The 25,043-nt window shown below is 31.5% G+C and overlaps 3 protein-coding genes across 4 annotated transcripts in view; 2 read left to right on the top strand and 1 right to left on the bottom strand.

Moving 5' to 3' along the window:
* Positions 1-1,278, bottom strand: part of LOC136977141 (zinc finger Ran-binding domain-containing protein 2-like) — a 35,246-nt gene extending 33,968 nt beyond the window's left edge. For both annotated transcript variants that reach the window (XM_067272579.1, XM_067272580.1), the window contains exon 1: positions 1,175-1,278. In XM_067272579.1, the coding sequence (XP_067128680.1) occupies positions 1,175-1,242 (68 nt within the window). In that variant the 5' untranslated portion in view covers positions 1,243-1,278. The remainder of the gene's footprint in view (positions 1-1,174) is intronic.
* A 5,701-nt stretch (positions 1,279-6,979) lies between these two features.
* Positions 6,980-10,096, top strand: LOC136977146 (THAP domain-containing protein 1-like). Its single transcript, XM_067272584.1, has 3 exons — positions 6,980-7,168; positions 7,681-7,792; positions 7,918-10,096. Exons 1-3 carry the CDS (start codon positions 7,034-7,036, stop codon positions 7,998-8,000), a joined length of 330 nt encoding a protein of 109 aa, XP_067128685.1. The 5' UTR covers positions 6,980-7,033; the 3' UTR covers positions 8,001-10,096.
* A 3,703-nt stretch (positions 10,097-13,799) lies between these two features.
* LOC136977142 (putative leucine-rich repeat-containing protein DDB_G0290503) lies at positions 13,800-23,858 on the top strand. Its single transcript, XM_067272582.1, has 12 exons — positions 13,800-14,467; positions 14,546-14,623; positions 14,704-14,757; positions 16,021-16,161; positions 20,779-20,844; positions 20,913-20,952; positions 21,043-21,122; positions 21,204-21,467; positions 22,687-22,764; positions 23,340-23,414; positions 23,500-23,610; positions 23,676-23,858. The coding sequence occupies exons 1-12, from the start codon at positions 13,925-13,927 to the stop codon at positions 23,856-23,858; spliced, it is 1,713 nt and encodes a 570-aa protein (XP_067128683.1). The 5' UTR covers positions 13,800-13,924.
* Positions 23,859-25,043: the final 1,185 nt, after the last annotated feature.

Here is a 25,043-nt window from a genome sequence, read left to right as displayed (position 1 = left end):
AAATGCTTGCATTAAACTTAAATACATACAAAACCTCTTATCCAGTAACAGAACTTCAACGAAAATTCCGAACATTTTTCGGCCTTCACCAAGGCCTACCTCAGGTTTTTAACGAAACCGAATTCCAAATAAATTTGCCTTCTGAAACTGAATCTGTATAAATTTGCCTTATGTGATATTCAAAATTTTAAAAGATCGATTTTTGAACATCATCGTCCTGACATTCAATTTTGGAATTCAGTTTCACGAAAAACCTGGGGCAGGCCTTGGTGAAGGCCGAAAGTGTTCAGAATTTTTGCTGAAGTTCTGTTACTGCATAAAAGGTTTTGTGGGTATTTAATTAATTACTCCAGTGATTTGTGAAGAACATAGTTGCATTGAACTATTCCAATATATAAAAAAAAAATTCTCCTAGTCATTATTATATCCACACTTATTGAAAGTTATAATTAAAACAAAATCAAATTTTATATTATTTAGAATTGTACATTCTCTGTATATCCTCTTGCATAAAAATAAACAACGTATAATATATAATCAATATATAAAATTAAAATTATAGTACACATCAAGCAACATCAACATGCAAGTAAATCAGTCTGAAAACCATTCCTTAGAAATTCTAACAAACTAATATAATTTGAATAAGATATATTACTTAATTCATTTATCTTACAAATCAACAATGATAATAAAATCTGAATAAATGAATTATCACAGACATACAAAAATGACAGGCAAACATTCATAACAACAATAAATGAAAAACTGCAAATTATTTTTATAAAACTTTAATATCAAAAAATGTTTATAATCTCCCATTCTATTTTGATAAATAACTGATATTTAAATATGTTTCTATTCATTTACAATATTTATAAAAATCTTGATAGAATGAAGATTAAATTTTACCAAATATTTTTAAAATAATTAACATTTTTTGAATTATTATACATGCTATTTATAGCGAAGTTATATAATCAAATGGTTTATTTTATCATATTTTTGATGTTTCCTCTTGTTTTTATTTTTCATATTTTGTATTATTATTATTATGAGTTTATTTTGTACGTTGAAAAGCATTTGCCAATAGTTTAAGTGTAGACAAAACAGTAAATGGTTTTTTTTTGTGATAATTTATTAAAAATGTAATGGGATGCTTTAAGTTTCTTACTGTGAATCACTGCAAATCCAGTCGCCTTCGTTCATTCTAAACTTCTTTTCTGAATTAGATACAGACATCTTGGAAGACGATCTACAAAATAAGATGGCTGAATTAGTATTGGCCCCCTTACGGTTATTTCACTGTAAACTTTCCAAAATTCATTTATAATATTTTGAATTATATAGTAATTGTATTTATCAATTTACATAATATATTCTAAAACAATATGTAATTGAAAAATACATCGAATAATCCATTGTAATGATAAGTTTTTCAGACGAATTTATTGTATTTGTTGCATGTGTATTACTGTATTATTAATTCTTTCCGCCCTGAAAGCAGTAAGAGAACGTTAGTCTATCTCCTTCGTTGGGGTAATCGAGTGATGAGGGATGCAGTCCTTCAGAATTGGTTCAACCGCCATGAAAATTTCTGAACTGACAATAATGAAACCCGGTCCTCTGGAGCAGTGGTTCTCAATCTTTTTGAAACCGGGGAACAATAAACTTTGACATTTTTTTCCGCGGAACACTTACAATACATCAGCAATACTTGATTTTAAAAAGTTTGCTGCCCTTGCTTTAAAGCAAGGGTAGCAAACTTTTTAAAATCAAGTGCACTCGGTCTAGTTACCTAGTAGATGACGATATCGGCATTTGCTAATTACATTCCCATACAAAAATTATTTTACATTGTATTGATTTTTCTTTTGCAGCAGTTTTTAATTGTATATTTGATTTTTCGTGGAACACTTGAAGTGGCTTAACGGAGCACCCGTATTCCGCGGACCACGGTTTGAGAACCACGGCGTCTAGAGTAGAGTGACCATAACATATCGAAGCAAGACCGCCCGTACATTGAAGTATATATCCCCCCCTTTTGTCGTTAGGTTGCCCTTTTCTTAATCCCCAAGAAAACTAAGGTTTCATTTTATTTTAAAATTAGTTACTCATTTTTATCACATAAAACTATTTTACTGATAGCAAAATTAAATAAAAATATTTGTTATTAATCGTAAATTTGTTCTAGAGAGTCATATTGGTCGGTCGAGTACCGAGGTACCACTGTATTTTATTAAAGCCCTGGTCACATTATGCGATTTCCAGCCGCGCGGGCGACTGCAACAGCGACGGCTGTTCCGGTTAATAGTAATCTCCCTCGAAAACCGGCGCGACTGCAACCGCAACTAGAAACAAAAAGTTTGTTCTACTCGCGCCGATTGCAAACGCGCATCCATCATCAAACGCCTTAGTGCCACGTCATACGGTGACAACATTGAAAATAGTACGTCCTCATGGCGGATAGTTAGAGGATTGATACTTTTACAGAATCGAGATTGAGCGAGCTTATCCGGGCTCACGAATACCTGTGGGGTTTTAATTCTTCGTTTTAGCGAAGATTTTCTTTTTGTGTATTCTCGCCAGCTATATCAAAATAATTGCCTTTTTTTATTTTATTCATTCCAGAAAAGGAACTGCTTACCATTTTAATAAGAAAAGTGGCTAAAATTCCGTAAATACTATGAAGTAGAACGTAAAATGTCGGTAAACTCACGGAAGTAGTCAAAAACAAGTTACTGCAATTTTATTGGTTTATTATAGGGTCACGTGTTTCCGAGTTGCAACGTCAACGAACAATGTGTGACCACGAGAAGACGCGCGAGACTCGCGCTTGTTGCAGTTGCGGTCGCCTGCGCGGCTGGAAATCGCATAGTGTGACCAGGGCTGTAGTCACACATTGTTCGTTGACGTTGCAACTCGGAAACACGTGACCCTGTAATAAACCAATAAAATTACAGTAGCTTGTTTTTGACTACTTCCGTGAGTTTACCGACATTTTACGTTCTACTTCATAGTATTTACGGAATTTTAGCCACTTTTCTTATTAAAATGGTAAGCAGTTCCTTTTCTGGAATGAATAAAATATAAAAAGGCAATTATTTTGATATAGCTGGCAAGAATACACAAAAAGATAAAATCTTCGATAAAACGAAGAATTAAAATCCCACAGGTATTCGTGAGCCCGAATAAGCTCGACCAATCTCGATTCTGTATAAGTATAAATCCTCTATCTGCCATGAGGACGAACTATTTTCAATGTTGTCACCCTATGACGTGGCACAAAGGCGTTTGCTGATTGGATGCGCGTTTGCAATCTGCGCGAGTAGAATAAACATTTTGTTTCTAGTTGCGGTTGCAGTCGCGCCGGTTTTCGAGGGGGTTACTAGGGCCACGTTTCTTTATGCAGCGAAAATGTAGCGAAATGACGTCACGAGCAATGTTGGCCAATTAGAAACCAGTTTCAGTGTGTTGGCTGTAAAGTGCTTCTCCAGCGCTGCATAAAGAAACGCGGGGTAGTTAACGCGAACACCCGTCGCTGTTGCAGTCGCCCGCGCGGCTGCAAATCGCATAGTGTGACCAGGGCTTAACAGTCCAAAACATGTCCTGGTCGCGTGGACAAGAAGAGGTCAACATCTGCTTCCCACATATTGTAGTATTTCCATTATCAGAAATTGCTTCAACAACAGCTATCGTGAGAAACTAAATTCCACATTAGATAAATGTTCTAAAAACTGAAACATGAGAAATAATTTCATCGGGCTACAAAGTATTAATTAATCATACCATTTATCTTGGTTCCAAGAGTGATCACCTTAAACAGGTCCTACCGTATTTCTATTTTCATATAAAATTTCAAATTATATGTCTGCAAAGACTTCAACTAAGTATGAGTATATTAAACACTAGCTGACCTGGCCACGCGTTGTTGTGGCTCAAAATGTGTCTATTATAAATGTATAACACTTCCTCCGTGGAGAGGAATTTCAAAAAATCCCTTCTTAGTGTACATTCTCTTGACGTATCCTATTAAAACGCAATCAAAAACGCATCTAAAATAGTATAATAAAAGCCGAGTTCTTCACGGTTAGCCTTAATCCTGTCCATCTTCCCCCAGTGGGGGGAATTTCGACATGTATATTATATAAAAACAAGTGCGTATTCGAATGCAACGTTGTGTCAAAATTTCAAAAGAATCGGTAGGAACAAACGAACGTTATATTTTATTTATATAGATAGATAGGAAATGATCTGCTTTAGTCCATTCTCACAGAAAAGCATAATGCCTCACAGAAAAGCAAACTTAGGTCGTCAGATTAGCGCCATCTGTTGGCCTTAATCCACATATAAAGATATCTTTGGAAGGTGGGGAAATGGTAGTCTTCACATATGTCACAAACCTTCGCAGGAGTGTATTAAACAACTTCCCAAAGTTTAATGGCAATCGGATAAATGGTGTGGTAATGCATGAAGGACAAACACACAGACAAACAGACAGACATTCGTTTTTATATATATAGATTAACTAAATATCTGGCCAAAAATATGCTTTTTCCGAAATTCGTTAAAAATTTTATTTAAAACATTAGTTTATTTTTACTTAAAATTTATTACTTTAAATAAATAAATTATTAATTCTTGCTGTATTCATTAACATTAAGATAATTAAATGGGCAAAATTAACTATATACAGGGTTCCTACTCAAATTTTCGTTTTAAATTCCATGACATTCCTTGACCAACTTTGTACAAATTTTCGGACAGTACAGCACATTGACAAAATAAAACAGCATACGACTTACTATGCAAATATGCTATTGCTTCTTTGACTTCTTAGTCAGTCATTTTTTCTAATTAACAGTTACAGAATATATATAATTGCTGAATAATTAAAATTAAAAATAAAATGTTTTATTAATTAAATTAATCCACAGCCATAAATCTACGTGGCTTTGAAAAAAATAAATAAAATGCCATTATTTATTGATCCAGAACAAAAGTAAATTTATTGAATTTATCTCTTAAGAAATTTCCTGGACTTTATAAAATATTAATAAGATCAGAAATTGTTTTTATAACAAAATCACAAAATCACATAACAGATGGCGCCACACCCGATTCTATTTATTATATCGTAGTTAGACACAAAAGTTATTTTCTAAATAAAATCTCACAACAGCCGAGAAAGTTGCGCAACTCGTTGCTGGGTTTTTTGACTATAAAAAGAAAATTAAATCGTTCGTTTCGAGCAGTAGGCCCATCACTTTTCTCCACTTACGTACAAGAACAACTATAATATTTTGATTCCTTGGTGTAGAATACGTACAGTACACGATATTTTCTTTGGGGCAGGTAGATTCATAAAATTCGCTTATTTAATATATAAGTCACTTTGATTAACATTTACGTAACTAAACTATAATGCGCATATTTCATATAACCAACGTCCGATGACGTCAGATGACAACTTTTAAAATGGCGTCGGATAAACGAAATATTACGAAATTTAGTAAAAATTGCGCTGTCGGTCAATCGGAGAATACTGGACGAACGAGAGGAACGATTTGTTCTAGTTTTGGGGGTGGCGAGGTAAAGATGACGTTCGATTATAAAAAATCTTGTTTCTAACCCCTTGTGGAGAATGGAAACAGAAGGCGGAGGGTGGTAGGGAGTCTCTCGATCCCAATATGGGTTAAGAGGACGCCAGTAAAAAATTGCAATCAAAATCGCGTTTTTGAATGAAATTATCTAAATAACAATAGACTAATAAATTTTACTCTAAAAAGAAGAAAAATTACTGTTTAAGTTGTAAAAATGAAAAAAACATCAAGAAAGATGATTATTGATATCACCTCTCCTATTCTAGCAAACAGAAGAAACAGTGGGGACGCACGTTCTAACCTAACCTAACCTAACCTATTCTAATAATTTGGTTGATAATAATTATAATAATTTATTAGAATAGGTTAGGTTAGGTTAGAACGTGCGTCCCCGCTGTTTCTTCTGTTTGCTGGAATCAGAGACGAGCCGCCATTTTGACACCATAGGTAACATTAACCGTTATCTGTAATCGTAAGAAGTAATCAGTTTTTGAAATTTGTTAAATATTAAAACTAACCCTTTTGTACATCGTTAATTTATTGTTTGATTTAACAATTGTTTTAAATTTAAAAAATAAAAACTTGCATTATTAGGAAAAATCGCAATTTCCGACTGACGTCCTCTTAAACGCGTTAGTAACGAATCGTTCGAAAAGTAGTAGTCTCGCTCAGTGCGCATGCTCTGTGGTGATGACGTTTCGAGCGAAATTCTAACGAAGCTCACGAAGGAAAGCGATAATTTACTTACTTAAGAAAATAGCGCCCGACGATATCGATGTTTCTAAATCTACTCGAGTGTTTAAATTGTGAATTAAAAGGTGAAATGATCGAAATAACTGGCCACCCGAAGCAATCTAAGAAAAATATTTCGGATAAGGCTGCACTAGCAACATTCGTATCTACGATTTTAGAAACAGCCATTTAGTTATAAACGAATCGTTCCACAAGTCTAACGAAATAAGAATAACGTTGACGTCATTCTCGTTTAACTCGTTCGACTTTACGAATGTACCCACGATTTTGCGTCACTTTGCACGTTTTTCGCTTGCCGAACGGATGTCTCCGCTTTTTGCTCTGGTTTTTGCTGTGTTTTTTGTCTTTCTTCAGTGTTTTTTGCTACCCGAAGTGGTTTTCAGAAGACTGTTAATGTTACCCTTGGTGCCAAGATGGCGGCTAGTCTCTGATTCCAGCAAGGAAACAGTGGGACGCAGGTTCTAACCTAACCTAACCTATTCTAATAATTTGATTGCTAATAATTATGGTAATTTATTAGAATAGGTTAGGTTAGAACATGCGTCCCACTATTTCCTTGCTGGAATCAGAGACGAGCCGCCATCTTGGCACCAAGGGTAACATTAACCCAGAAGACTTTTGGACGCCGACATTTCACCAAGTAAGATTTTATTTTCGTTTAGTCCAACTTTGGCAATATGGCAGCTTGCAAAGGGAACTATGCAACAGGACCAAAAGTTATTGGTTTTAGTTTCCCTTTAGATGAAGTTTTACGGCAGAAATGGATATCTGCGATTCATGGAGATAACTTTGTACCTACAAAACAGTCAGTGGTGAGTAATTTAATTCTTTTTTTACTATTTAAGATGGAATAAACCTCATAAGCAAGCTGTTTTTAGTTGGTAAACAGTACTTTAGAATAGCTTACTTTGTTTTAGCTTTGTTGTTTCTTTTGTTTTAGCTCATAATGGTAAGTTTGTTTAATGAGAGAGAGAGAGATTCTTTTTAAATTGTTTTGTTCATAAAAATTTATGTCAATTTATATTTATATAAATGCTTTTGTTTTAGATATATTCAATTTTTAAAACATTTTATATGGAATGGCTATTCCAGAAGGAAAGATCCAAATTAGAAGTTAGCAAGTATAAACCAAAGCATGTTCTGCTTAGTCTATATTGTAGAGAATATGCAGAATATGAATACGAATTCTTTAATATATTATTATTTGTATTTATAAACATGGAAGTTCAGAAAGTACAGTACATAGAGTTAGGAAATGGAAATGTATGGATTAGCATTAGTGACTTTAAACATTAACAGGAATTAACACAATGCTTACTTTCAGGTATGTGAATTACATTTTCACCCAGATGACATTGAACGAAGCACAAGTATGTACGACCCAAAAAGTGGAAAACTTCTTACTGTTCCATTAGATCAGCCAAGAATTAAAAAAGGTAAGAAATATTTTAAAATTAAATTTTACTGCATGTGATTGTCAGAGTGATTTTTTTTTTATTATTAATCAAGTATCATTTCTCACTTGATTTATTTAAACTGTTACATTGTTTATTTTTAATAGGTGCTGTTCCTTCATTATTACCAGGATGTCCTTCATATTTATCCAAGTCAGCCAGTAAAAGAGAAAATCCAGAGGATCGATAACAGCTGTTGGAGAATACTTTCCTCAATAACGCAATGGAAGAAAGCATGGAGTCGTATGCTAAACTGGAGGAAAAGTTCACTTTCACTACTTTTGAAGAACTTCAGACCAAGCTAATTTTATGTGAAATGCACAAAAACTGGGTTCGCATTCCAAAGGATAACTGTGTATGCCTGATTTTAATTAATAATGATTCCTACCCTAAGGTATTGTGCTGTGCAATCATCGAAGAAGACTTTACGGTATGTATTTTTGCACAGAACGTCATTGTTAAATTTCTTGGTAACACTAAGGTGTCCACAAAGATAAATAATGTAAATGAATTAAGTGATATTCTAAAACTTGCATATCAGAAGTTTTCTGGAGTAACAGATGATAGTATTATTGAAAATATAAACACTGTTGACAACATTTTAAAACAGATTTTAGAAGTACTTTCAGAGCAGGAAGGTAAGATTCGACTTTTAAGAGAACAATTATTGTTAGTTAAGTGTACCAGTACACAGCTAAGATATGAATGGGATACTGTGGTTCTGTGGTCTCTTGTGCATTCTATTAGTCCACATGCATATAAATTTTTGAGAAGCAGTAGTGTGTTGACAATGCCAAGTCCAAATACTTTGGTTCGTGTTTGTAGCCAACTTAATACAAATCCTATGCGAGAGCACATTCCCAAAACTTTTTAGGTTACATATCTAGGAAAGTAAATACATTGAGTGAAGAAGACAAAAGTATACTTTTGCTAGTTGATGAGATCCATTTAAAATCACACTTAGACTATAAAGATGGAAATATAGTGAGTAAATCTCATGACTCTGCTAAATGTGCCAGTAGTGCATTTGTTTTCATGATCCAAAGTTTGGATTCTCAGTACAAAGATGTATGCTGCATTCTTCCAGTTAAACGCATACAGGCTAATGTTCTTTTTGCATTAATAAGAGATATCATTGTAAAACTTGAATCATTTGGATTTGAAGTTTGTAGGTGGTGTTGCAGATAATAATGCAATTAATAAAAAAGCAATTTCTTTATTTAGTAACCCTCCAGATTTTAAGATTAAATATGATCAGTTTAAAACCCAAACGGAAGATCATTATATTATTTCTGTGATACAGTGCACCTATTGAAGTGCATCAGAAATAATTGGTACAATAAAACAGACAAAGCTCTGAACTTTCCAGATTTTAGTGAAGAATTGAAGGGAGGCATTGCATCTGTTAAAGCTTTAAAGATGCTTCTTCTGTTAGAAAAAGAACAATTGTTAAAATATGGTAGTGGTTTGCCACTAAAGTTCCTCTATCCTACTTCTGTTGAAAGGCAGAATGTAAAGTTGGCTATTCAAATATTTAACAATAATACAGTTGTAGCTTTGAGACAAATGGAACCAAAGAACAGTATTGAAGAATGGGAATCAACTGCCATATTTATTGAAATAATATATCAGTGGTGGTGTGTGGTGAATGTGAAGACATTTCTTAAAGGTCAGAGGCCGAAAAATCCATTACAAGAACCAGTAACTATGAATTCAAAACATATACTTGAATTTCTTAATTGTTTTCTCTTGTGGCTCAACAACTGGAATCTTTTAAATGATGATAAAAAATTAACCAGAGAAACATATACTGCATTAAGGCACACTACAGCTGCTCTTATTGATTTTTGTGATTATTGAATTAATGTGAAAAAAAGAAACTATCTTCTTCTTAGTAAAATTCAAACAGATAGTCTAGAGGACAGGTTTGGCAAATACTGTCAAATGTATGGTGGAAACTATCACATATCCCTCAGACAGTTATTTGAAACTGAAAGTAAACTGAGGGCACAAAGTGTATTTTCATTAATATTGAAGAAAAATGGTAATATACTTATAACTAAAGATTATATCTTTGTTGAATGCACAAATGTAGAGGATATTCAAAGTATTGTTGTACTTGATTCTTTAAATATTGTTGTGGAAGAATATGATTTTGAAGAGATAGGAGAGTGTACATGGCCTGTTCTTCATTACATTGCTGGCTACTACTCACATCATGTCATTAAATCTGTAAACTGTGAGTATTGTAAAGTCTTTTTAACCGCTGATGATAGTAGAACAGAAGACATTAGCTTAATACTTTCTATGGATAGAGGAGGTTTAACATATCCAAGTGAAGCTGTTGTTTTGTGTACTACTTATGTTTATTTTACAACTCAGAAAATGATATCAGAGAAGGAAAAGTTATTTTTAGAGCAGGGCAATCAAAGAGGCATACTGATGAAAGTAGCTTTAAATAATCTGTCATCTGATTTATTTGCAGGCCATAGATGTGTAAATGGACATAGTATGGACTTGATAATTAAAAAAATTTTAATGTGTTCTTCAAATATTTTGCTAAAAAATTATGCAAAAAGATCAATGATATTTTGAAGCAAAAGGATGTTACCACCTACAAGTGTCATAAACAAAACAGGTATTTTATTTACAGGCAAAGTGATTCTGTATGATGTGTTTTAAACATATTGTTATTTTAGATCTGTTATATTTTTTAAATAGCAGTATCATCCTTTTTGTTTGTGTTTATGTACCTATGTAGGTATGTATAAATAAATTTGTGTGTATATTATGTAATGGTGAATAAAAAGTAATTTTAAAATAAAATCTCAATTTTTTTTAAACTTGTTCAATTATTATTTAATTTTATGTTCTGAACATTCTGAAAGTATTTATACTGCTTTGTATAATAATGAATTTAAAAAGTGTGTATTTATTTGTAATTTTTTTACTTAGAATTTCCTGGATATTTGATAATTACTTTAAACCAACTGAATTTAGTGTAATCTTCCATTAATAAAATGTTGAAATATTTATCGGTCATCTTTAATTTAATTTCACTTTTACACATCAATGTTAATGCAGTTTGGCATAGTTGCACTATTTATTTTCTGGAAATTGTTTTAAAAACGAACGAAGGAACGATATCATTTACGAATTATCCATAACAGCATTGGCTGCATGCTGCTACGTCATCAGTGTCGTTTGGAGGCTTTATTCCTAGGTGGAGTTGCCGAAGCGCCGAAAACGGATTAAGTATTTGCTCATTTTCGTAATTAATTCCTTTATATTTTATAAACACTGTCAAAGAATAAGGATTATTTATAGAAATTCAATTAAAAATTATTTAATACTAACTTTAAATACGAATTCCATCGTAATTTTAACTAAAATATACTCTGGTAACATTGATGGACGGAGACGGCATTCTGAAGAATTGGATGTTCCTTCGACAGGTCAAAAATTTCGCCCTTCTCCATGCAATTTATGTATTAGCTACAACGCTTTTCAATGGCTTATTTTGCCAGAATTAAATTGTTTGCAAACACATCTAATACTAATACATTTAAAACAGACAAAATCGGAGACAACTGATCATCATATCTAAAGCCAAAAAAGGCGCGTTTATTGCCTCGGCCGTCCAAATTCGATTTATATTTTTATTTATTTATTATTATTATTTTTTAAAAAAATATTTCTGCTTGAAGACACTGAGAATGCTTTCCTAAAGCTAGATTCACATTGTCATAAGAACCACTACGAAGTGGATACGAACTGCCAGTTGGTTAGGAATTGAAAATATCTCAATTTCTGCCGAACTTCGGTTCGTTCAACCAACAAACTTTCACGTCTGGAGTTTGTTTATCCAACCATCAGACAGCAGTGAAAGTTTTAATACAATAATAATAATAATTATAATTATTATTATGTTGGGTTTAGTGAGTTGCTACTCAGTTGACATCAGCTATGTGCTATGCCGGATCAGAGTCAAGGCATAACAACCAAAACAACATAAAAATTAAATAAGTGTGTCAGTGTGTGTGTCTGTATTAGGAATTTCCTAACAATGTGACATATATTCAATATAGTGGCCTTTTGTAGTGTGATGTATGCGTTTCTATTCAATTGTAATGTTTCCAGGCTTTTGTGTAGTGTGTGTGGTATGAGACCTGTAGAGGAGAGAACGACGGGTACAATAAGCATCTTATCCATCCTCTACAGATGCCTTATTTCCTGGGTGAGTTTTGCTGATTTTTTTCAGTGCATGTTTTGTACATTGTGTTTGGGATGGATATATCTATAATGTATGTGATTTTATTGTGTTTGTCAATGAGTGTGATGTCTGGTCTGTTGTGGTAAATTGTTTTATCTGTGAATATGGCTCTGTCATAGTCTTATGCGTGTTGTTTTCCAATACTGTCTGTGGAATGTATTTGTAGTATGATTCGTGGAATGTATTAGTATTCGTTTCGTTCGTTGATAACGGATCCATAGTGTATCCATCGTAGGTTCGACTTGGTCCACAATTGATATTCAAGATCTGCAATACTTTTCAGGTCTTGAAATCAATTATAAAAATATAAATATTGTTTCTCTTTTCTGCACATCACAATTATCATAAAGCTCGGCAACGCTTTGTAATAGACTTAATAATATTAAAGTGTCAATTTTGACCCTTAATATCTCCAGGACCAATACATCGATTTGAATGAAATTTAAAATATTTAGTGTCCATGATGAATATACAGACTTCTTAAATTTTGAATAAATCCATTGGATCGTTGCAATTAGCATTTTGTCGCCTTGATTTACAACGACAAAATAGTGACACCAAGCTATCAAACACTTTACGAGTCTGCATACGTTTAATAGTTTTTTTGAGAGCTGGCCGCCTCTTATGTGCCCTTTTGAAGGTTTTATTTAAAAATATTACCTATTTATAAAATAATAACCCATTTTTTAAATTTTAACATATTATTGGTCAATCTGCTATCACATGGCATGACGTAGTGCAGGCTATCACGTAACTTTACGTTTTGAGATTACTTTTAATCTATTAATTAATATAAGCCTAATGTTTTAATAATGTAATATTTATAAAATAATGTCCCATTTAACTTTCTCGGCAGTTTTGTATACATAACAAAAGAAAGTATTGGAATCGTGTCAAATTTGACACTTCGAGTTTTACAAATCTCCACGTTTTGAGACCTTTGAATCCAAAAACTCAAACGGGGAATAATTCCCTGGATATGTGTGTGTATGTATTACCATCTATTTCGTTTAATGTCAAAGGATAAAGTAATGATTAAACTTTAACTAAAACAGTACACTTGGTTTATGGACGAACCGATAGTTTAATAATTGAGTATAACTTTTTTGTATTGTTATTTATAAACTTCGAGTTAAACAATTATTTTAGACCAATAAAAAAACTCGAAAAGCATAGAAATGCATTTCAGGTTTGGTTCAAAGTTGAACCATTTGTGATGATATCTTTAAGAATGATATGATTTTTTTTTAACTCTTTCCGCCCTGTGGGTACTAAGAGAGCCTCTTTTTGCAAGCCATTATGGATTCGGCCAGGCCCACAATGGGGCGACCGGGTGGTGAGGGACGGGGCCCGACATATCCGGACGGACCACCCCCGAAAAATTCCTGGGGATTTTTCGACCCGTCGGGATTCGAACCCGGGTCCCCCAGAGCGGTAGGCTGTCACCTTGATCGCTCGGCCATCCGGCCTAGAATGATATGATTTTCATGCATTTCTTAAAAATTAAAATATACAGATAAATTATTGCAATAAATAATAGCGAGGTTGTGGCCGAAGTTTTCATCTCTAAAACGTGAACGTCGAACGTCGAGCGCCGCTATCTTGTAATAAGCGGCGACGTTCACGTTTTAGAGATGAAACCTTCAGCCGCAACCTCGCTAATATCTACTACAGATTACGAGATATTATTACGTTTTACAATATTCAATGATAAAATAATAAATTATAAAATCATTGTTGTTCTTAATCCATATAACAGTTACTGAATATTAGTTGTCACATTCGAAAATATCGTATAGAGAAATATCTTCCTTTGTAAATTTTGTTAGAGAATTGGAACGATGACGATTCAGACTTTGCCTCTTCCAGAGCTAGTAGATTTGGCTTTAAGCACACCTGAGGTAGGAATGGTTAATTTTCAAATTTTAAAAACTGTCCTACATATTTTAATTAAAGAAGTAGGATTAGAGAAATTATGTGCAAAAGTCAATCTCGTTGATATGAAACCACAAAAGTTTCAAATGCCTGAACTACCGCGAAGACCATCTGAAATTGTAGAATCAATATCTTTAGATTTATCAGATCGTGCAGAATCGGAAGTTATCAATCAAATTAATTCCGTCGAAGCAGCGAGCGAAATCGGTTCGCAAAATAACTTTAGAGACATAGTTAAAACACCTAGAAATGTAACTACATATTTAACAGCAAAATCTAGTGAAGATACAGAGAGCAATAGTACCAAGGATTCGTCGGATTTAGAAAGCGCCAGTGAATTATCGACTTCCATAAAGGATAAAAAATTAGTTGAAAATGATATCAATGATTTTTGGGAAGCAACGTCTTTAAATAGCAGAGTAACTGCTCTCGAAGATGGACTTGAAAAGGTTCATTTACTATTTATAACTATTGAAAACAAAAATTTTTAAAACAATATAATAGTAAAAAATAACAAATTCTTTCAGATTGTGGATATAATCGATGAGAATGTAAGAGACGTTCAACATTTCAAGAAAGATATAAAAAGAAGATGCGAAAAAGATGTAAAATGATTTTTAAATAATATCTGATTAATATTTATCCTATTTTATTTACATAAAAATGTCATTTTCTACTTATATAGAATGAATCTAAAATACTGCTACAATTAAATTTTGATGAGCTCTATCAGTCACAGGTTGGTAATTCCAAAAATGCCTGTTATTTATTTAAAATAACTAATAAGTTATATTAATATAAGATGTAGATTAATAACAAGTATTTGCATTTTGCTTAAATATAATTTGCAATTAAAATAATGAAAATGAATTAAAGAAATCTAGTAACGAGTTGTGTAACTTTCTCGACAAGAGTTAAAAATTGTGCGCTGTGTTTATCTGTTATGAGATTTTATTTTAAAAACTTTTACGTACGGTAATTAATTATAATAAAATGTCAAAAGATTTAATTTTGGGGTAGAGATGAGTTTCATAAAAAATTGTAAATGCTAATAACTAGTAAAATCTTCATTAAGTCTATCCCCACTCGAAATATGATACATAATCCCTCTCTATCTTCCTATCCTTAACCATTAACTACCAAAATTGTCGGCCGGATGGCCGAGTGGTCAAGGTTAGCAGCCTGCCGTCCTGGGGGACCCTGGATCGAATCCGAACCGGTCGAAAAATCCCCAGGAATTTTTCGGGGGTAATCCGTCTGGATATGTCGGTCCCCGTCCCTCACCACCCGGCCGCCCCTTTGTGGGCCTGGCCGAACCCATAATGGGCTTGCTATAAGGGGCCCTCTTAGTGCCCACAGGGTGGAAAGAGTTACAAAAAAAAAACCACCGAAATTTAATAGCAATAATCCCCTAATACACAAATCTCCCTGTAAAATTTCAGGAATTTTTGACAAAAAGCACAAGAATTATTAAACTTTTCTCTGTATACTAAACTATACTAAACTAAACTTCTCTCTGTATACTAAACTTCTCTATATATAACAGTCGGAAAAGTAAAAAAAAAAAAGCAAGTTGATAACACATTCAATTCTGCCGGATGGCCGAGGCTGTTAACGTATCAACGTACCATTCTGGGTGAGTCGGGATCGAAGAAGTAGGAAATTTTTCGGGGGTCTTCCCGGATATGTCGGCCCCGTTCGTGACTTTATTGTGAGCCTGGCCGAACTCATAATGAATAAGAGTAAAAGGTCTTCTTATTTCCCACAAGGCAGAAATAGTCAAAACTGAAAAAAAAACAATCAAATTTGAATAATTCAACTAAAGCTGTAGAATTTAACTCTTATATGCTTAAGTAATTATGTTTATTCACTAATATATTTTAATATTAATTCGATGGAAACTAATGCTAAAATATGATATGAAATGAAATATTGATCGCAGTATGAATAAAATTTAATGTATAAAAACATAAATTGTATAAGTTTTTCTGTTTTCATTTAGAACGAAATAGTTGAGAAAGTGCAATATTTTGTAATGAAAGAGAATTTTGAAGAATTACGCGATGCACATATACAAAGCAAAAATGATATCTATAACTTAATACAGTCAGCTGATGAAAGATTCAATATACTTTCTAAAAAAGTAAGTGAAATTAATTTCTTTTAAAAGTTTAAATTTTCTGATATTAATAATGTAAATGTGTATAATCGTAAACTACTTTATTTAATACATAACATTTCAGAAATTAAATATATATTATAATTTTAAAAAATATACAAATTATTTATTGTAATTGTGCTGCAATTTGAAAAAAAAACTGTAGAGCTGTGAATTAGAATTACCACTGTCGTCCGTCTACTTCCTTAATATCTAGAACGGTGTTAGATAGAGAAACGTTGAGACCAGATATGTAAAGCTCAGGAGTAGGAGGCCCCGATTTACTACAAACGAACTTCCAGGTTAGACCGGAAGTCATATGATTTCAATTCAAAAATTTTCCCCAGAATGTTATGTTACATATATGACCGGGCACGACTCTTGTTATCAGGAAAAGTACGGCGTACAGGGACAAGACATTACAAATTTCAGATTGAGAAGATATATTTTAAAATGAAATAAGTTAAAAATATGATTATAAATTGCAGCCCGGCATTATGAAGATGTCGCAATAATTTTTGCTCGTTTCTATTTAAATTTCTCTGTATTAGGTTATTTTTCTGTTCTTAGATGCACATATTTTTTTCTTTAATGAAAATAAGTATTAAAAAATTTATTTTAATGTGTTAAAATTCCCCAAAGGCGGAGTGCCCAATAGTCGAAGGTTCGCACTTAACCAAAGGGCTGGCCGCATGGAGTTCTTCGGGTCAAGCTATAGTATTTACTTTATCTCCCACAGACTGGTCATTCTCATTGTGGACCAGTGGCGTAGCATGGGTGTCAGCCGCCCGGAGCGGAGGAAAATTTTGCCGCCCCCTTATTTAGGTATTTTTACAAGATGATGATATTTATTGTGAAATTTTGCCGCCCCTGCCGCCCCCACTACGCTACGACACTGTTGTGGACCTGCCGAATTCATGACGACATGCAATGAGAAAGGCTCTTTTAGTGTCGCGAATCGGAGAAAGTGTAAAAATTACGTAATATATAATGAAATTTCAATTTTACGATATTTTAGTATAACAATAATTTTGTGTCGCTGGAATTTGTTACATTGAATTTTAAATGTACAAGTTTTCAATAAATCGAATCGAAATACAAAAGAAAAACAAACAACACGAGATCCAACACATTGTGAATGCCTATGCCAGACGCATATTTTTTATTTGCTAAAGCTCTAGATATAAAAGTAAGGACACTTCGTTTGTAAGACGCCATTTTCTGGTCAACATTCACGATACTTACAACTTGTGAAACGCAATATTTTCTTTAAAAAATATTTTTCATTTGAAAATCGTTTGCAATAAATCAATTTTAACGTCAAAGATAAATTACGACTTTATTACTGAAAATTAAATGACTAAAAGAAGGTGTATTAATTTTAAGTGAAGCAATACTTCGGCTTAAATTGTGAAATGTTTGCAATTTTGAGATAACATAAATAAGTGCAAATAAAATAAAGTAAAATTTAAGGTCCTTTCTAATCAAAAGAAAACTGGAAATATACATTGTTGATATTTTATCAAATATTTTGTTGAATATACGTTAATTTAGGGGATGATGCTTTCCAGCATCGCACAGTAGAATAAAGCTGAAGAGCAAAATACGTAAATTGTAATACAGTATGCTATATCATAATTAAGCTGCTTCAAATATAATGAACTCTAATTATAGCAACTTTATTATATTATTAGGCTGCAATTTTCAAATTGCACACTTAGATTCCCACTGTCGTTCTTCCGTCCGTTCTTAATCTTGAGAACGGAGTTAGATATATAAAAATTGAGACCGGAAAGCTTAGAACTAGAAGCCCCAATTAACTATATACGAACTTCCGGGCTAGACCGAAAGTCACGATTTTAAAAATTGTAGCCCGGCATTATGACGATATAAAAATTCGATTTTTTAGTTTTAAAATTATCGATTGTAAAAACTGAAAATATTTTACTTAATTAAAAGCGTTCATGTTATTAATATATTTAGCACTTGTCAGTTTTGTATACATTAAATTACTATACAGGCAGTCCTCGACTTACGAACAAAGCCGACAGATGGCGGGTTAAAGTACAGTTGGTTATTTTTTATGTATAATCAAGTTTATTTTTGAAGTTTTACGTTAAAACATTTACAGTACATACATATGTACATTTGTAGTTGTTTTAAATGAGTAATTTTAATAAATAATGTACAGTACATGTGATTGATTTGAATTTATACTTCCCTTTAACAATCTCAATTCAACATTATTCAAGTAGCCTAAACATTACATAATTGTAAAAACAACGTTGTATTTGAGTTTTTGCGCCAAACATCGTCTTTTCGAGTTACGAACGACCGCTACGAACGGATTAAGTTCGTAAGTAGAGGACTTACTGTATAATTAAAAAAAAAACTGAAAATTCTAATTTAACTCAGTTGAATACAATAAGAGTTTATAATAATAATAATAATTTCTTTAAAAAATTGTTTTGTGTTAAACAAATATACAGTATCTTTGGAACATTTTCCACCATGACAACACTGCTTAAATACAGGCTCTGTGTTTCTTCTCACGTTACATGAGTTACACGAAGTTGCAAAACGTAACACTTCACACACGTTCTTTTCTATTGTGTTTATGCAATGTAAAAGTTTTATCAAAATAATAGGCATAATTTTAAAATATTATTTGTTGTTACATAAAGAAACCAAATAAACACATTAATTCCTCTATAATCATTTTTTATTATTAAAATATCATAAATTTCTTATATTGCTTTTCAATTTAATAAAACAGATAAACTTGATTGGGCTGAAATTTTCAAAAATTGTAGACCTATAAATTTCCTCTGTCTGTTTGCCTATCCTTCTTTAAGCTCCAGAACAGCGCTAGATAGATGAAAGTCTAGATGTAGAAAGTTAAGGGCAGGATGCCCCGATTAACTATATATTTAAAAATTTTGTTCTATATTCAGAAACATCAAAATAAAACGTCAGTAAAAACACATTATATATGTACCGGTTTGGGGAAGTCACGTTATTTCAATTCAAAAATTTTTTCATGAACGGAGTTAGATAGATGACCGGTATGACTCCATTGTTAACAAGAAAAGTATAATATACAGGGGAAAGACTATTAAAATTGAAAGCACTGTGAAGAAAATTGCGGCCCGGTATTGTTACTTTCGAACAAAAAATTGCGCACGTTATCATATAACTTGGCGCAATTTTCTGGTCAAATGCTAGATAAAGCTCATTGTTGCTTGTGTATAAGTTTAAGTATGTTGCAAAAATTGCACCGTGTTACATGATAACATGGCACAATTTTCGATTCCCTCGACCAATTAACAATTGTCGGCAACGGCCACGGAAAAACGTGTCGTTACTTTTACATCTAGGATTTCACAATTTAAAACCGGGGAGCGCCTTTCGGGATAAACTAATGTCAGAATGAAAGGAAACGATTCTTTAATTTTAGCACCTAAATTATATACTGTACTTTATATATTATATAACGTGAAATTGTAAAAAATTTAAATTCACAAAAAACTTTATTTATAGACTGACTTATCTTTATTAAAAAGAGTATATAGTATATGGAGTACTAGAGTAGTGATAATTTTGTATATGGAGCTTATTAAAAATAACTATCTTTTAAAATATTTATATTGAGGTTGCTTATCCTAAAACAAAAAAATAATTAATTAAATTCGAGACTCAATTATAAAGATTTAACAAGAAAATTCCAAACTGTAAATCGTGCTATTGTGATTAACTAACTGAAATTATACAGGCTAAAGCAGATATACATTCTTTTGTAAAACAAAGTTGACGCACTTTAAAGCTAACATTCAATATTAATCAAATACTGCGCGTGGAATGGAAAAGTTTTTTAAAAATTCATTACAATATTGTGAGGTTCTGGACAGGTCCGAATCCTCATTAAAATTCACTTTAAAATATTTTTGAAAGAAAAAAGAGAAAGAAGCTAGAGAAATTTTTTGGTATGAAAAACGCGACTCGAATGTAAGTCCTAAGACCAATCATCTCCGGTTAGGATCGAATTAAACGTCGATCTTGACCTCTGCCGTGATCTCAATTGAGATCTCGTTACATTTGTTAGCAGCGAGAAAACGACCGCTTCGAAAGCGAGGTACGCAACAAGCAAGAAAGCGCAACAATTTTATAGTTTAAATAAAAAGCTACGGATCCTGGGCTCGGATCTCTTTCACTCTCCTAATTTGATGTTCTCCGTTTATTGCAATTTTCACTTTCTTTGTGCATTTGAAATTACATAAATTAATTTTCTGCATTTTATAATTAAAATTTTATTATACTGATTCCGGCCTGGATCCCAGGCGTTGACTTTTAGGCCTAATACTAAAACAGACAAGACTACCCTGTATAGTAAAACTGATATCAGGTTTGATTATTATAGGTAGACCTAATCCACCCTAAAATCTGACAGCATGTTAAGAGATAGAAAATGATGTCCCGATCTGAAATAATATTGACTCCTACTTAATTTATAAGATTTAGACCATCATAAAAAATTTTCAAACTATTATTAATTTTTAAAATTAAAATATTTTACAAGTTTTCTATATTATTCATTATTTACAGCTAGAAGGAGACTATAAAATGTCCGATATTCTCTTTGATATATCCGAGATCAGAAGTATTTTAAAGGTTAGTTAATGAGAACTTCACAAAGAAAATACATTTTAGTAAATCATATTAATGTAATAATCTTCTAGGTTCCACGGAAAAAAGCAAAATCTTCGACACTTTCACCATGTAACTATCATAATTTTCTTATAAATTAGCATAAAGTTTTTGAATTTTTTCAAATAAACCATTATACATTTTTTAAATAAATGCATAAAGGTAAACTAAATTCCGAAATTGCACCTGAATTGTCACATGCAATGGAAAATGCCACGGAATTTGAAGAGTTTAAAATAAGAGTAAAATTTTAAATAATTTTAATATATATTAAAAATAAGTTTTAAAACGTAAATGCTAATTAACACAAGTTATATATATAGTTAGAAAATACAGAAGAGAAAATCGAAAAGCTGGAAGAATCGAATCGAGAAATGCTTAAAAATCGCGAGGAAGAAATTATGTCATACGAGGAAAAAATGGCAGCAAAGGAAGAAGTTATCAATAAGTTAACATCATTTATGACCAGCTCAGAGGAGAAAATAATTAATGTAGAAGAACTGTTAATGGCTTATGATGAAAGAATAACAAAATTAAAAGAAGCCATTGTCGAAATTGCGAAAATTCAGGATAATATGGCTGAAGAGGTTAAATACACTTACTATTTAAAATACAACACAGTCATGTTTTATGCGGGGTTTTTATCCGTGGATTTGTTTTTTCACGAATGGCAAACAGTCAGGTTAATTCATTCTTAGTGTCACTAAATTTGACTCTTACGTCGACAATCCGTGGTTTTCAAATTTCTCACAATCCATTTAGGAAAATTACTGAATGCTACTCAAGGTCATCGAGAACCTATATGAATATAAATAAATAGCAGTTTTAAAGATTTTAGTTTTTGCCAGAAAAAATAGCATAAAGTTACAGTTAAGTATTACTACGGACCCTTACGTTTTCTCGGGGCCAGAGAAAAATCCCCAGCTCTCGTCCCTCATGTTATTCATCTTAGTCAATACCCTAACTTGCATATATCACGTATGTATATATATCACGTTCTCTTGTAGTATAATCAATTTCGTATAATAAAATTTTGTTCTATATTCAAAAATATCAAAATAAAACGTCAGTAAAAACACATTATAACGTTTTTCTGTTAATTATAAATGATTGCATAAGTATCTAGGCCAATAGTTTTCAATCGGTTGAAGTGCTGAGAAATGGATTAATGGAAGGCGACAGAACAACACAGAGGTGATATGCCGAGTAGTGCCTCCTGGGAGGACTCTCTATACGGAAACGGGCTTTTTATACAATATTTACTGATGTCAAAATGAATTTTTCTTAAATTTTATTAGGTTGCAATTTGAAAAAAATTGTAGACCTATAAATTCTCACTGTCGTACATCCGTATTTCTTTAATCTCGAGAACGAAGTAAGATAGATGAAAGATGAGACCAGATAGGAAAACCTTAGGGGCAGAAGACCCCGCTTAATTATATACGAACTTCTGACGCAAACCGAAAGTTACCTTATTCCAATTTAAAAATTTTCTCCTGAAAGTTATTAGATAGATGACCGGCACGACTCTATTGTTTAAGGAAAAGTATGACTTACAGGAGCAAGCCACTACTAATTTGAGGTGGACAGCATAAATTTTAAATTAAATTATTTAAAAATATGATTAAAAATTGCAAACCGGCATTGTGACGATGTCACAATAAATATCTGCTCATTCATATTTATTTTTTCTCTTTAGCAATTAAAATTAAATAAAATTGTTTTTTTTTAAATTGTCAATTTAAAAACAAATTATTTAAATAAATAATTCTAATAGATTTATGTATCAACTGATTTTGATTTCAGGGTAAAAAGAATGTCTTTGATATTAAAAACAAACTTGAAAAAACATTTATGGAGTTAGAAAAGTTTTCTTTAATAGAGGTAATTATACTTCTCTCTCTAATATTTTGGTAAAATAAAATTTTGCAGTACCTTTTCTGCTCTTATATTCCATATCTGCATTGTATTATTATATTTCCTGTATAAAAACTATTTCTCTCCAAAAAGTATTATTTTACAAATACTGCAGGAGAAAGATAACTTTTTTCAAACTCGTTTAGAACAATAAAATACAATTTCCAGTTTTAATAAATAAAATTTTAATTAAATTTTTTTTTTTACCTGAGACTTCTTCATTCAATAAACATTGACTGACTTCACCTGTCTTTTAAAATTTTTCTTCTTTCAATCTCAAAGAATTCTATCCATCTTCAGACTGTTTACTGAATGAATTAATTCCAAATTTTAAAGAAAAATAACACTTTTAATTTAATCTATTTGAATTAAAGTTGTTAGTCCATTTTGTTATTTTAAAGCCATCTAGGAATACTTGAAACTGTTTCTGGTAATATAAGATGAAATTTTACCTAAATGTTTTTTTTTTGTTATATAAAAGATTATCATCAAACCCAGTGTAATTTATTATATATAATTTAAGTAAAAGAAGTTTTTAATAGGAAATCCACACTCATTTGGAAGATATCAAAATGAATAAAGCAGATAGATTTGAAATGTTTGATGGACTAGACAGAGTAAGTAAAAACTATTGTAAATATTGTTGATATTAAAGATAAAAACTGACAAATTTTAACTCTTAAAATTTATTTGGATATTTAGAAATGCGATAGAACACAAGTTGAGGATAAACTTGATAAATCTATTTATGAATATCACTATGAAAAACTTATATCTGATATTAGCAATTTGAAAACAAAATTAGCTGATCAGGTATTTTAATTTGTTATTTATTTTATTTTTTAAATTCACTTCTAAACATCAAATAATTTTGTCAGAAAGAGGAAATTGTTAAAGCTTTTAAAAATTTAAGTGATTTAATGGATGATAAATTTGAGAGAAAAGAAATGGAAATTTTTCAAGAAAATTTAAAAGAACAGTTACAATTATTAGCATCAAAATTAAGACATTTGAAGAGAACAGTTGAAGAAAGGCCACTTGCTGCTGGAATTAAAATGTAATTTTAATATAATAATAATATTTTTATTTAATGTTGTTTGTTTATTTTTAATGTGAAATTACTGGTATTAATTTTAGTCGATGTGTTTCCTGTAATACTCCAGTTCAGCAACAAGCAAAGTAAGTAGAATCATGAATCTATAAAAAATTTTTCCTATTTCTAATTTTATTTTATTATATTTCAATATACAGAAATGATACAAATATTTCCATAACTTTCACAAAATTTTCTATGTATTTATTCAATATTAAAATATTTTTTGCACAGCTACTAAACATTTACTTTGACAAATAGTACTATTTAATCAATTTTAATGAATTGATTTAATAAATTTAGATCAAATCATTAAAATTGAAAAATCTGAAAAAATTTACAGAAACAAATGTTATTTGTCTATAATGTGTTAAACTTTCATTCAACATTGATGTGATTAATATATTATTTTAATATTGATTAATTACTTAAATATATAATGCTCTATAAATGTTTTTCAACTTAAAAATTTTTCAAAATGTAATTTAAAACAAATTTTACTGTAGAAAATACCATACAATATTCATAATTTTCATATACAAATATACTGTATATCTTGGTGGATAAGACGATAGTTGAACCGTAAAAAATGGCCCCGAAAATCCGGGGTTATAGGACAGATACAAAAAAATTAGATTTAAATTTATATAAATTAAAACCATTATAAAAAGACAGACAAACTGTAATTATTTACTAGAAGAGAGTAGGGTATGTGCACAAAATAGAATAGCCCATACAATGTTTTTGTGAATAGTCATGGTCATTACCCGAATTACTGCGAATGTTTGCAAAATCGCCAGATGCAGGAAAATAAAATTTGTTTATTTGAAAAATTACAAATAAAACATAATTCCATATACGCTGTACAGTATTATTATTCAGATAATGATTGCTGATCTAAACTAAATTCATAGGCCATTGATAGTTTGGGGGTTGTCTTATAGGACAGATATATGCTAAAACTATAAAACTTCAATGAAAATTTATACATCGTCTTATCTGAAGGTTGTCTTATCCGCCGAGACATACGGTAATTTTTCCACTATACAAAACAACAGATTAATTATACAATTATCTTGAGTTAGATTGTCATTTAGATCAATCTTTGACCACTTCAAATAAATAAAAGTTTATTATAATAGAAGTTGGCTTG

Source organism: Centruroides vittatus, unplaced genomic scaffold, assembly GCF_030686945.1.
Source record: "Centruroides vittatus isolate TY-2023 unplaced genomic scaffold, ASM3068694v2 contig_446, whole genome shotgun sequence".
Lineage (NCBI taxonomy): Eukaryota > Metazoa > Arthropoda > Arachnida > Scorpiones > Buthidae > Centruroides > Centruroides vittatus.
Note: the sequence above shows the minus strand (reverse complement) of the source record. Positions and strands in the feature narration are given on the sequence as shown.